At 52.6% G+C, this 12,773-nt stretch overlaps 2 protein-coding genes across 3 annotated transcripts; both read right to left on the bottom strand.

Moving 5' to 3' along the window:
• Nucleotides 1–84: 84 nt before the first annotated feature.
• On the bottom strand, nt 85–9,844 carry LRRC23 (leucine rich repeat containing 23). Of its 2 annotated transcripts, none has more exons than XM_054627915.2 (7): nt 6,437–9,844; nt 6,248–6,360; nt 5,108–5,361; nt 4,893–5,023; nt 1,512–1,648; nt 721–949; nt 85–436 (listed from the first exon to the last, which is right to left on the bottom strand). In XM_054627915.2, the coding sequence occupies exons 1-7, from the start codon at nt 6,512–6,514 to the stop codon at nt 398–400; spliced, it is 981 nt and encodes a 326-aa protein (XP_054483890.2). In that variant the 5' UTR covers nt 6,515–9,844; the 3' UTR covers nt 85–397. The 2 variants fall into 2 exon arrangements, with proteins under 2 accessions (XP_054483890.2, XP_077030320.1); XM_077174205.1 differs by having other exon boundaries at nt 721–998.
• Nucleotides 9,845–9,997: 153 nt separating this feature from the next.
• TPI1 (triosephosphate isomerase 1) lies at nt 9,998–12,747 on the bottom strand. The gene is made up of 7 exons (XM_054654612.2): nt 12,512–12,747; nt 11,711–11,834; nt 11,550–11,634; nt 11,291–11,423; nt 11,097–11,182; nt 10,818–10,905; nt 9,998–10,550 (listed from the first exon to the last, which is right to left on the bottom strand). Exons 1-7 carry the CDS (start codon nt 12,621–12,623, stop codon nt 10,432–10,434), a joined length of 747 nt encoding a protein of 248 aa, XP_054510587.1. The 5' UTR covers nt 12,624–12,747; the 3' UTR covers nt 9,998–10,431.
• Between the last annotated feature and the right edge of the window lie 26 nt (nt 12,748–12,773).

The following is a 12,773-nucleotide window of genomic DNA, read 5'->3' on the forward strand; positions in this document are numbered from 1 at the left end:
GGCAGCAAGGGATAGACGTAGACAGATGAGGGTGAGAGAGCCAGGGAATAGGAGTGGGTGTGCAGGATAAACAATCCCAGTCACTCCAGGCTCATTAATTATTTTTATTCAAATCAGAAAATCTTGCAGGGTTTTTGGGAATCAAATTGAACTGCAGGACCTGTAACTCTCCCCTTTCCCCTCTCAGTCCTACTGAGAATAGAAACAGTGCAGTGACTGCAAAAACACTGCAGTGCCTCAGGGCAACTTCCAGGACCAGGGTGGGTAGCACTCCTCTTTTCTCCAGAGGTGAAACGAGGTGAAGCTGGTACCTACAGCTCTCGCTTTCTCAGCCTCACAAACGAAGAAAGGCATCACTACATCTTGACAGCCTCTGGGAACAGGTGTTAAAAACGGGTCACTCAGGCACTGTATCCTCAAGAGATTCTTGCATTTCCTGAAGAAGGGAGGAGGGAGAAGTTAATGACTCCATGCCCAATGTCTCTTCCCCGTTCACTGCCCTCTTTTGCTAGTGGGGTCAGGAATGGCAGCAGGGTGGCACGCTGGCCACCACAACCAGGTTGCAAAGCCTGGCCTCTTTTTCAGCCTCTTGTGCTCTTGAGATTGGCATCCCTCACCCTTCTCCTCATGTAATATAGTGGAGGAGAGGCTTTATCAGCATGCTTGGTCCTTTTTCTTTCTCTCCACCTCCTTCTAGTCCCTGCACAGCATTGTTCTCACCTTTTCTTTTTCTTTTTCCCTCCTTGTCTGTCGGATTTTCTCGGCCTCTTCCCGCTCCTCTTCCTCGACCGTTTCCTTGTCGAGGCGCTGCAGCCGTGGCAGCCAGGACAGGACCTGCAGCCGGTAATCGGGTTCTTGGGCACACGGATTGTCCATCAGCACCAGCGCCTGCAGCATGGGCAGCACCTGCAGCTTTCCCACCTCCTGAAAGCTTTTGATCCCATTGCTCCTGAAGCACAGAGAGCAGAGCAAGGAGACCCGTGCAAGTAGTGAAATCCCTTTGGAACAAGAAGTGGACATGACAGAAAAAACAAAACTTAGCAGCATGAGGTACCATAGGCCTTAGACCACAGGTCTGTCACCTAAGATCCACCCAAGATCTGTCTGCAGCTCCCCAGACTGAGGCACAAAAAGGACATCTCCTCTGGATTCCTCCGTGCTTAGCCAGCCATTGAACTGTTTGACATCACCATGGCAAACACCGAGAACTAAAGGGCATTTGCAGGCAGAACACAGAGAACACAGAGAACTGACTTATGGCAAGGAATGAAAATCCTGAGGTGGGGTATGAGAATGACTGGAGAGGCTGATATTTTCTAAGAAGCCCAGGAAAGGCCCTGGCTGTTACAGCCTGGACAGCTGCTGAATGCAAGTTAAGGATGGTAAATATCAACACATTCCTACCAGGTCTTCACCTTCCAAAAACACCCCCAGAAAATCCCAAAGAGCTAAATGGGAGTGCAGTCTGATGAAGGGATCTCTGGTCCCAGCACAGACCAGGGAGGACCCACCGTAGATTGAGGTACTGCAGGCACTTCATGCTAGCAGAGAATCCATCCAGGGCCTCAAGCTTGTTGTCACGCAGGTGCAGAATCTCCAGCTGCTCAAACTCCTCAAGGCCTTCAAGACTGCAAATGGTGTTCTTGGCCTGAGCACCAGGGAGGCAGGAAGGGAGAAGGAAAATGGGGACACACAGGAGAGGGAACAACAGTTACTTCTGGCCTTGAAATCTCTTTCTATCCTTCAGACCCCTACCACTCATAACACAGCCTTGTCTGAAGCTCAATCAGATAGCTCAGAGTATTGGCCAAATGGGTTCTCAGAATTCAGATTCAAGGACCAAGAGTTTGCTGAAAAAGCATTTCCTGAAGCATTGCTTTGTGTCTGAGACAAAATCACCCCATGTGAACACTCCACTGCCAGCACAGCACCCCTTCCCATGGCAGTGCCAAATCTGAGCCTCAGAGAGCAACAGCATGGAGGGGAAAGCACACCTGAGCCTACAATTAATGTGTTTAAAGGATGAGTAACCAGCCCCTCTCAGTCACACAGTCCATGTAGTCCAGGCACCTTCCAGTAGCTGCTTCTCTTGTGGGGAAAATCTATGACCAAGAAGTCCCTTCACAGAATTCACAGAATGACTTGGTTGGAAGAGACCTTAAAGATCATTGAGTCCCACCCATGCCCTAACACCTCAACTAAACCATGGCACTGAGTGCCACATCCAGTCTTAAACACATCCAGGGATGGTGACTCTACCACTTCCCTGGGCAGACCATTCCAGAACTTTATCACCCTTTCAGTAAAAAACTTTTCCTAATATCCAACCTATATTTCCCTTGGCACTGCTTAAGCCTGTGTCTTCTCGTTCTGTCAGCTGCTGCCTGGTGAAAGAGACCAACCCCACCTGACTACAATCATCTTTCAGGGAGTTGGAGAGAGTGATAAGGTCACCTCTGAGTCTCCTTTTCTCCAGGCTAAACACTCCCAGCTCCTTCAGTCATTCCCTACAGGGTTTGTGTTCCAAGCCCCTCACCAGCCTTGTTGCCCTCCTCTGGACACACTCAAGTGTCTCAATGTCCTTCCCAAACTGAGGAGCCAGAACTGGACACAGCACTTCTACTCCTCTGGGCTGTGTCTTACTTCAGGAAAAATTCCCCATCAATGAATTTCATTCACTTCACTGGGATGTGGATTCACGAAGCAGGGAAATGGGAGCTCTGAATTTCAGGTACTGGTTTCACAGCAGGATTTCGGCTGGAAAAGGCCACTAGAGGTCTCCTGCCCGAGCGGAGGCTCCCCGCAGTGCCAGCACCTACGCTCTGCTCTGTCGGGCTGCTCAGCGCCTTGTGCGGCCAAGTTTGGAGCATCCCTGGTAATTATCGGCTCCCCGCCACGTTCTCCAGCCTGGAGCTGAGCAGGGCTTTCCTTGCCGACGTGCCTCGGGGCTGCAGTCGCTAAGGATGCTGAGACATGAATGGAAAACGGGGTGAGAGGTGCTCTTGTGCTCTCTCTTCCTCATAGGCACCCAAGCACTGACCTGGGCAATACCTGAGATTAAAAAAGGGGCACAGGCTGAACTGGTGGGATAGGAGAACACTTCAAGGCTGAGTCATTCAGGATGTGGACATTTTGTAGAGAAGGAGAATTCTCATAGAAACTGGACAAAGAAGAATCTGGACCAGCTGGGCCAAGTAAAAGGAGTAAGTAACACCAGGACAAAAAGAGGAAAGTTGGATATTTAGTGAAGGCCATGTGGGCAGATTTACCAGTCAGGAAGGATTAGGACATTGTACCTCAGAGAAAATCGTGAGCTGGTCTGGGTGGGGAGCTGACTGATCACTCCCAGTTCACAAAAAGAATAGTAACCTCCCAACACTCTCTCTTTCTTCATCACTTCAGTGTGAATTGTTTTACCAGCTCTAGCCTTTCCAGCACTAGCAGGACAATGCAGAATGAATATTTTTCAGAGTTGTTCCATTTTTCTCCCCTAAATCAAACAACATTCTGTCTGACACGCCATCACCTTCCCTTGGATACCAGTTCTTCACCCAGATGTGATGCCACTGTCTTTCGTAAGAAAGTTACCACACATTGCCCGTGATTTCCTCTCCCCTTCCTGCACACTCCACCTTCTTCAGGTTAGCCTTTGCCACCACTGCTGCACCATGAGCAGGAGCTAACACAGCCCTACTGTGACCCTCAAAAATGATGCAAGTGCCACATGGCACACACCCACTTATAAGTCTTCCTAGCACATACCACTTTTTACATATGAAATTTCATCTGTGGCTATGTCATACATTAACCACACATGGTTCAATTCCTTAAATTGAACTCTTTGTCTTGAACCCTGTCCTTGAGGAATCAGCTGCACTTACCCAAGGCTGAAATAACACCAAAGTCTTTACACAGAAACCAAAGCATTACTGGGGGAGATTTCCCTGCAAAAGGATTTAATGGGCAGGTAGACATGGGAGACAAATTCAAGCCCCACAGATTCTTGTGAGTCAGTTGTTCTAGTTTTAACAATCACCCTTTGCAACTTTCCTGTTTCACATGGGCAGCTCAGAAACCCCTCAGTCATGCCAGGAACGTTCCCTCAGCAGAGATGCTCTGTTTGCTTCCCTGCAATAACTCACTAAAGTGACTGGGCATGCTTTGAAATTCTGTATTGTATCTAGTGACTGATCCACTTCATCCATTCTTGGAGCACCTCCAGTCATAAAATCCCAGTTTCCCATCAGAAAATTTCAGGCAATCTCAGCAAGCAATCTCCTCAGTGTTTTCTGCCAGGGAATCTTGATGAAAAAAAGCCACATAGTTTTTCAAAGCCTTTATCATATTTAATTGCTTTTCAAGAGGTAGTGACTCAGGACATCTGTTTAGTCTTTGCAAGCTGTAGCACAGTGTGATCCATGGGGCTAAGCCGTACATACTTTCTTCACTTGCATCTCTAGGAGTAAATGCTTCCTTGAAGTAATTGTTTATGATATTAAGAAACTGCTTCTCCTATCTTAGTTTCACTGCAATATTGAATCAATTTCTTTTTTGGCAGCTGTAGGTGTGAATCACATAATTGTGCTGGCTTTAAACCAGTGTTTGATTAGGCCCATCAGAGAAGAGAAAGAGGCATTGCCTCCCTTTGTCACCCAAAGAGCAAAGCTGTTGCTTTGCCCAGTGACCTCCAGTGGTCCCAGGGCACAAGGAACACAAAGTCTGCCCAACACTGCCTGAAGGGAAAGGTGTCCCCTGCAGGAGGCTGTGAGGGAAGAACCTGATGCACTCAACATGGACTCCTCTGAGATTCCTGGTTCATGGCCACTCCCTTTGTGCTACCTGGGCTGCAGGTGCTGGGATCTGTCCCACTCCCCGGGCTGGTGATCCCTTACCAGATAGAGCTTCTTGAGCTTGGAAACGCCGAGCCCTGCTGTGGTGTTTATCTTGTTTCCTCGCAGCTCCAGGACTTGCAGGCTGAACAAATGGTCGTGACTCAGGCCCAGCAGTGTCTCGATTTTATTTTCTGAGTGCCAGAGGAAGAAGAAACAAGAAAGTTAATCCCACCTTTCCAAGAGAGTGTCCCCACAAGACAGGTAGCCTGTATCACCTTTCAGGCTGAGGTTGGCTAGGAGGGGGTGAGTAATGCCCTCAAAATCCACTATGTGGTTGCGATCAAAGCTGATGACTTGGAGGTAGGGCAGCTCCTGCATGCTGGCACTGGTGAGCAGATTCCTATCCACCTTCAGCCAAAGCAGCTGGGTTAGGCTGCTCAGGGGGGCCAAATCTTTCAGCTTGTTCTTTGACAAATCCACATACCGCAGGTGAATGAAGCGTTCAAGGAGGCTGATGTCTGTCAGGCCCCTGAGGGAGAGTGAATGTGAATAACATACCTCTCATATTTCCCCCCTACCATCTTTTGGGTTGCTCCTTGCCACTACTGATGGGAGGACAACCACCTCTCCTACTTCTCTACTGTCCTAGAAAGCCCTGCTGAGAAAAGGAAGAAAAAGGCAGGTGATAGGGACAGGCCTGTAAGTAAAGATGAATGGCAAGATTGGACCTGATTTCCTGGCAGAGGGAGTACTTATTCCCATTGAATTCTACCTGTCAGGACAGGCCACAACAAGAGCAGAGAAAAGGTTAAGTTTTGGGGAGGGGTTTGTTAGACAATAGTGTCAGCACAAAGGACTGTGTGGAAGGACTTTTCTAGTGGAAAAAATAGTGGTTGAGATACCCTATGAGGCTGCAGAAAGAAACAGGCTCCCTTAATGGGGCCTTACTTAGGTGGCTCTACTGGGGAGGCTGAGGCTCCAAACTGTCCCTGTGTCCCTGTCCAAACTGGCCACTGTGGCACAGTACTTACAGCTGTGTGCCTGTGTACTTACAGCTGCCTGCCTTAAAGGTTAGCAGCTGGGAGGACAGATGTCAATGGATATTTCTCAAAGTGCCTGTAAGGAGGTCACTCTGTTCAGCCCCCCTAGGAGGGCACAGTCCAGAGCGATGGGCAGGCTGCCCTCAGCCTGGGGGACACTGATGTTCCCAGCGGTGTGTCTGGCATGCTGGAGGCAGTGCCCAGCCAGGGCTGAGGATGGACAGGCTGTGCTGAGGCACGGACTGGAATCCAGGTGGCTGGAGAGCAGGGCCTGGATGTGCCCCTTCCCTGCATGGCCAGTCACCAGCTTGTGGCACAGCGGCTCCATGGCCATGGAGTAAGGGGCTTCTGCCGGGTCAGGCACTGCACACTCACTTGTCTTTGGCTTCAAACTTCACATAGGCGTGGGCCAGCCCGTTGCCGGTCTTACAGAGGAGAGAGAGGCCCTCCTTGAAGTGCTCCTCCGTCAGGGGACAGGGAGGCGGCTCCTGGGAGAGAAGGAGAGAGCACAACGCCAGCGCTGGCCCAGCCACAGCCGGGCGGTGCTGAGGGCCTCCCCCTCACCTCATCTTCCTTCTCCTTCTCCTTCTCCTCATCCTCCTCCTTCTCCTCGCCCTCTTCCTTCTCCTCCTCGTCCTCCATGCTCCCGGGGCAGGCCGCGCTTGCTGCCTCCTGCGGCGCCCGCTGGCCGAGGCCCGGCCGCTGCCATGGGAACGGGGGCGGGCCCGCCGCTGTCCCCAGCGCCGCGGCCCCGGGGCTCGGAAAGCTCCGAGCGTGTCCCGCCCCCACCACCGGCGCTTTGCGATCCCACCGCACCTTCCCGGCTGGGTGACATCTCTGCGGCTGTTAGCGTAGGCAGAGAACCGAAGGATTTTTTCGGTGGGAAGGGGCCGCTGTGCGCACCTAGCTCAGAACGGGGCGGGTTCAAAGTCAGGCAGGACTGCACAGGGTGGTGGGCACTGGGGCGGTGAATGCCTAATTAATTAATTTACCCTCCAGTAAATGTTTAATTAACATGTTGACCAGAATTAGCCTTGGGCTCTGCATGAAGCCTCCCCGAATATGAGCATGTGGATGCCAGGAAAGGGTTTTCGGGGTGCACTGCTCCAGCTCCGTCCACCAGGCTGTGGAGCTGGGAAGGGTTGAGCTTTCCCGTGCCCTGCCGATGCCAACAGCACTGGGTGTTTACCAGCCAGGAATGCTACTCAGAGCTGATGGTCAGCAGTGGTTCGCAGTTAATCCAAAGTCCAAGGCTCTGCTCCCTTTCCCTTCAGTGCCCTTTGCTCCTTTGCAGTGCCTGGATAACGTTAGTGCTGGCTAAACTGGTCCAGGCAGAGCTGCTCACACAGCCATCAGCCATCGCCCTTCCTGCACAGCACCCTGCGCTCAGGGCTGCACGGCGAGCTGCCCCCAGCCTTGTCCTGCTAGGCTCCCCCGTGCCAAGCCCTTCTCCTGTGCTACACATCTGAAAGTCAATCTGAATTCACTCCCTGCTCATTATCACACAACCACAGATTGGTTTGGATTGGAAGGAACCTCAAAAATCAGCTTGTCTCAATCCCCCTGCCACCCATTAGACCAGGTAGCCGAGGGCTCCATCCAACCTGGCCTTGAACAGTCCCAAGGATGGAGCAGCCACAACTCCTCTGGGCAACCTGTTCCAGTGCCTCACCACCCTCAGAGTAAAGAAATAATCTACATATGAACACTTCATTTCCTGCCTTTGCTTCCTGCCCTAAACATTCCCTAGTTACAGATGGAAACACAAATCTTTAAACTAGAGAAATTTTATTTAGATTTCCTAAACCTAATTATACTGATAATTAGGGAGGGTATGTGCTAAAAGCAGGCCTGCACACCCTCAGAGGAGCCCAGGGTGACAATGGCAGGAGGGGGAGCCCAAGCAGCACCCGCCAGGCTGCTTCCAGGCCCGTCCCAGGAGCATCGGCCCAATAAAGGCCCGTTTTGAGGGGCATAGGAGCACAGTGGCGGGTGGGATCCCAAATTAAGGACTCAGAGAAAGGAACACCCTGTCCAGCCCCATCCCAGGAGCCTCAGCCCCCGAGCACCTTTAGGATTAGGGGTGTAGCTGTCTTCAGGAGTGTGGGACACAGGACAAGATGCAGGGGAAGAGCATTTGGAAATTGCACAGGACTCATTAGGGAATGATTAGGGCAGGAACCAGGGGTGATCTAGGTCACACAGAGAAACAAATATAGCATACAGGAATAAAAAGGGCCAGTCATGTGTCAATGGTTTGTGATGATTTGTCCACGTCCTGCACCTGATCAGTGCAGCCTGTCGGGTCTCCTCATTAAACTCCTTTTGCACTTTGCCCTGCGTGAGGAACTTGTGGTCAGAGCACCACAGGGAGCTGCTGCTGGGGGCTGGAGAGGCCGGGATTGAGGGGCAGCCACTGGGCACTGCCTGAGCCCAGCTGCTGGAAGGAGACACCCTGTACACGTGTGTAAATACTTCTGTAAATACACAGAGGCTCACTAGGGCACCTCTGTCCTGCTCAGCTGGAGCAGAGAGTGGGATGAGGCTGCCAGTGCTGAGTGGGAGGGCTCTGCGTGGATAGATGTGTGGCCAGCCATGGCCATGTTTAAATGCAATATATTCAAAATCACAGAATATTCTGAGTTTAAAGGGATACCCACAAGGACCATTGAGTCCAACATGTGTGTGTGGTGCCTTGTGGGAATACAAGCTCAGCCTGGCTATTGTTTGGGGCTGAGGATGCGGAGCCATCGCAGCCTCTCTCAGGCTGTCACATCTGGCACAGTGCATTTTTCTCCAACAGTAACCTGTTTAACAGCCAACCACTACAATTTGCTGTGAGGATCTGGCATTATTTCCATTCCAGAAAGCTGCAGTTCTGCCAGGAAGCAGACAAAAAGAAGAGAAACAAGATCTGGCATTCCTGCTGATACAGAAATTATTTTCCATGAGTTTATTCCTCATTAAACTAATGTTTTCATGCCCCTGCATTCTCTCAAAGCGGCAAGATCAATGTCCAGCTCCCATCCGTTTTCTTCTATATAGGTCACTCTCCTGGGCTCTTGTGCTGTGGGCAGGGCTGGGCAGGAGCAGGAGCTGAGAGCAGAGCTGCAGCTGGTGGCCCAGCCCTGAGTGACTGTACCCAGTCCCTGCAGCCTTAGGAGCACTGTGTGCCCCAGCTGCATCACTGCTGCTCTGCTCTGGGTGACCCAACAGCCCCAGACTACAGCCATGGCCCGGCAGCCTCTCAGAAACACAGGCTCTGGTGGTAGAAAAGTTTTCAGATTTTTTTTTTTGCCTTTGAATGCCTTTCCTTCTTTCTCCATCACTCCACACACATACAGAGCTGCCACCTCCTTGCTGCTGTCAGGCTCTTCCTTCTCAGACCACCTGATATCCTAGGAAGGAGATCCTTCCCATCCAGCTGGGCAGCAGGAAGCTCCCCCAGCAGCAGTAGGGCAGGAGTCCCCACAGCATCAGTGTTTTTCCTCCTGGCTCCTCAGGTCCAGCCCCTTATCCCTCAGGTGATGCTGGCACTAGCAGCTGGAACACTGCCCATAGGCTCCCAAGGATGCACCGCCTCACAAACAAGCTCCTCCTTGTCAGGCACTTCTTTTTCATCATCCTCAGTACTACCAAAAAAAGCCCCAGCAGTTGGGAGGTAATATCAATATCTTGCTTCCTCACCCACCAGCACATGGCTGAAAGCAGGCAGCAAGCACTGCCCCAACACAGGGCCTAAGTAAAATCCTTCCCTGCAGAGACTGAGCTGCTCCACTCTACATTTAACGAGCAAGGTCAATTACCAGTCCTTACAGGCAAAGAGCAGGGATGAGCACATTACTGAGCCTGCCAGGGAAGACTGCCTCACTGGTGGAGCAGCCAGGTGCTCGAGCAGCCACTGGAATAGACACAGATATATCAGAATCACCACAGGCCCAAAGAAGAGCTGTTATATGACAGAAGCAAGATGCAGGTAGAATCTGTGAAGTGCCTACTGGGGTAACAGTGGGCTCTCGGGGAAAAGCCCACAAAACCCTCTCTGCAACCAGCCACCTCCAAAAGCACTAAGTTCTCTACGCTGCTTGTCCCCGAGATGCTTCCAAATAAGATCCAGGACACACCTTTGCTTTTTCTGTTTTTCATTTATTGTTCAGTACGGGACACAGGTGAGGTAAGACATCTCACAAGGATCTAAGCTGACAGGTTCCTTGCTGATGGAGCTGAGGGATGCAAGACTGTGGTTCCTTTTCCTCCCCGCAGCACCAGCGGCCCCCTCTCCCTGCAGGGCTGCAGGGAAAGGGAGAGATACTGGCCAGGTGGGCTGTGGGCTTGAACAGGTCAAGGGGAAACTGAGGATTCAGCTCAAAGAGGAGACTGCCAAGACAGGCTCCTGCTAACAGGACTCTGACGTGGTGGGGGTGGTTAGCAGAACATCTACAACAATGACTGTGGAGGGGGAAAGCCTCGGGGAGGCCTCCGTACTGAGACGTGTGCAACAAAAGGTCCCTTCTTGCTTCCATTTCTTAACCACAAGGGACAGCTCCTCATGGGGTGCTTCAGTGTTTGGCATTGATAATATCCACGAACTCTGGCTTGAGAGAAGCTCCACCAACAAGGAAGCCATCCACATCGTGCTGAGAGGCCAGCTCCTTACAGTTGCTGCCAGTGACAGAGCCTAAGGAGGGAGCAGTGGTTTAAGGTCAGATGTGCCAGCTCTAGGAAAATGGAGCCAGGGCAAAAGCAGGACTGGCAAGGTACCAGCCACCTCCTGCAGACAGCAAGACTGTCTCCCATTTATCCAAGCAAGCTATCCAAACAAGCTAGAAGGTGATTCTTTATGCTCTCACAGTCAAGAGTTTCCTTGCCAGGGAGAGAACAATGCAGCAACAAGTAGAGAAACTAAGCACTTTCTGCGCTGGAAAGTCGCTCCAGACTCACTTACCTCCATAGATAATCCTAGTTGACTGAGCAACAGCATCAGACACGTGGCTTTTCAGCCACCCCCGCAGCTTCTCATGAACTTCCTGAGCCTGCAATACAACGCAGGAGTCACACCGAGGCCTGAGCCATTCTGTACACAGTTCCCTTCCAAAGACAAGGGAACAGATATTCTCTAAGTCGCTAAGAATCTCCAGGAGATTCTCACTAAGAACCTTCAGGAAGGTTTCCTGAGGGGCAAGGGTTAGTTGATAATTTAATCAGCCACCTCCCCTGCTCATACCTGTTGGGGAGTTGCAGTTTTACCAGTTCCAATGGCCCAAACTGGCTCATAGGCAAGAACCACTTTACCCCAGTCCTTCACATTATCTAGGGAAGAGAGAGAAGGTAGAGGTGAGCACAATACCCCCATACTGGGATGAGCAGAGCTGAAAAATGGCTAAAAAACCTATACCAACCATTTATTTTTCCTCTTACCAGCAATAGCCTTAGTCTGTTCAAAAACCACCTTTTCTGTTATGCCAGCTTCTCTCTCATCCAGCTTCTCTCCAATACAGGCAATGACTCCAAGGCCCTCAGCCAGAGCATGAGCCACCTTCTGCCCAATCAACTGGGAATGGAAAAGAAACAAGGCAGCCAATAAAACAGGTTAGAGGTCTGTTTTAATTGCTCGCTTTTCCAGTCTTTGTAGACCCACCTTAGCTGGACCATGTCTCCATTGTATGAGGGCACTCACCTCATCAGACTCTCCAAAAACATGCCTTCGCTCTGAGTGGCCTAGGATCACCCATGCAGCTCCAATATCCTTGATCATTGCTGGGCTGGGGAGAAAGGAGATGACTCACTGGAGGAAATTCACATCCCAGAGGCACCCTGACTTTACTCTCCGTGGCTCACCTGATCTCTCCTGTGAAAGCTCCCTTTGGTACCTTGTAACAGTTCTGTGCTGCCACGCCAATCTTTGCATCGAGCTTCTGACGGGCAAAGTCTAGGTAGATGGAGGGGGCTCCACAAACCACCTCTGCAAGGCAAAGCACCCTGTTACCCTTGTGACAGGAGAAGGGAAGAAACTGTACCCGGCCACTGATCCCGGCCCCAAGAGGTCATCCCTCTCTGCTGGGAAGGCACAGCCCGCCCCTCCTCACTGACATTTGGGGGCCCCTCTGCCACAGGACAATCCCTGCTATCCGATAACTCAACAGCAGGCAGGAAAGCCCTTTCCAGGGAGCTAGACAGGCGATACCAGGCCGACGGGCAGGTCACAGGGGTCCCTTGGAAAGTGCCCAGATAAAAGATCGGGTGCGAATCCCACCCTGCAGCCTGGGCCTGGCCGAACCGGGAAGAGCTGAGTTGTGCCTGGGTTATAACCGGGCACGGCGGCGGGGCGGGGGCTGCAGCGCGGCGCTCCGAGAGCCCCGCTCCCAGGCGTGGGGGCCAGGCCGAGGGAGGCGCGGGGCCCCGGGCCCGCGGGGTCTGTGGGGATGGGCCGGGGCGCCCCGGGGGTCGGCCGCACGTGGCGGCCGGGCCTGCGGGTACCCGGATCCGGTTTCGCGGGTATATTTAGCGCCGCTGCCGCGGGGTTATATTTAGGCCCCCGCCGCCCTCTGACATTTGCCGCTCCCCCGCCCGGGCCCGGGCCCGGTCCCCGGCTCCGCAGGGCCGTGTGGGACGTGCGCTACGTGCGGGCCGCGCCCTCACCGGTGTCGGCGGAGAGCTTGGCGCTGTTCAGCGTGTGGATGAGCTCGCCCAGGCTCTTCTTGTCGCCGTTCATCTTCCAGTTGCCCCCCACGAAGAACTTCCTGGGCGCCATGGCGGGAACGAGCGGGAGCGGGGCCGGCAACGGAGGAGACGCGAAGGTCAGCGGCGGCAGCGCGAGCGGCGACCGGCGCCCCTTTTATAGCCCGGCGGCGGCTGAGGCCCCGCCCCCCGCGTGCCCCGCCCAAGACCACGCCCCGCGGCG

Source organism: Agelaius phoeniceus, chromosome 2 (genome assembly GCF_051311805.1).
Source record: "Agelaius phoeniceus isolate bAgePho1 chromosome 2, bAgePho1.hap1, whole genome shotgun sequence".
Taxonomy (NCBI): domain Eukaryota; kingdom Metazoa; phylum Chordata; class Aves; order Passeriformes; family Icteridae; genus Agelaius; species Agelaius phoeniceus.

Excerpts from the sequence above, each read along its gene's own strand:
- LRRC23 (XM_077174205.1), bottom strand. The coding sequence starts at position 6,514 with ATGGAGGACGAGGAGGAGAAGGAAGAGGGCGAGGAGAAGGAGGAGGAT. Across the intron at positions 1,649-4,892 it reads AGCTCAAGAAGCTCTATCTG|GCCAAGAACACCATTTGCAG; the intron begins GTAAGGGATCAC and ends CCTGGTGCTCAG. Across the intron at positions 999-1,511 it reads CTGCAGTACCTCAATCTACG|GGATTTCACTACTTGCACGG; the intron begins GTGGGTCCTCCC and ends CTTGTTCCAAAG.
- TPI1 (XM_054654612.2), bottom strand. The coding sequence starts at position 12,623 with ATGGCGCCCAGGAAGTTCTTCGTGGGGGGCAACTGGAAGATGAACGGC. Across the intron at positions 11,183-11,290 it reads ACAGACTAAGGCTATTGCTG|ATAATGTGAAGGACTGGGGT; the intron begins GTAAGAGGAAAA and ends TCTCTTCCCTAG. Across the intron at positions 10,551-10,817 it reads AACTAGGATTATCTATGGAG|GCTCTGTCACTGGCAGCAAC; the intron begins GTAAGTGAGTCT and ends CTCCCTCCTTAG.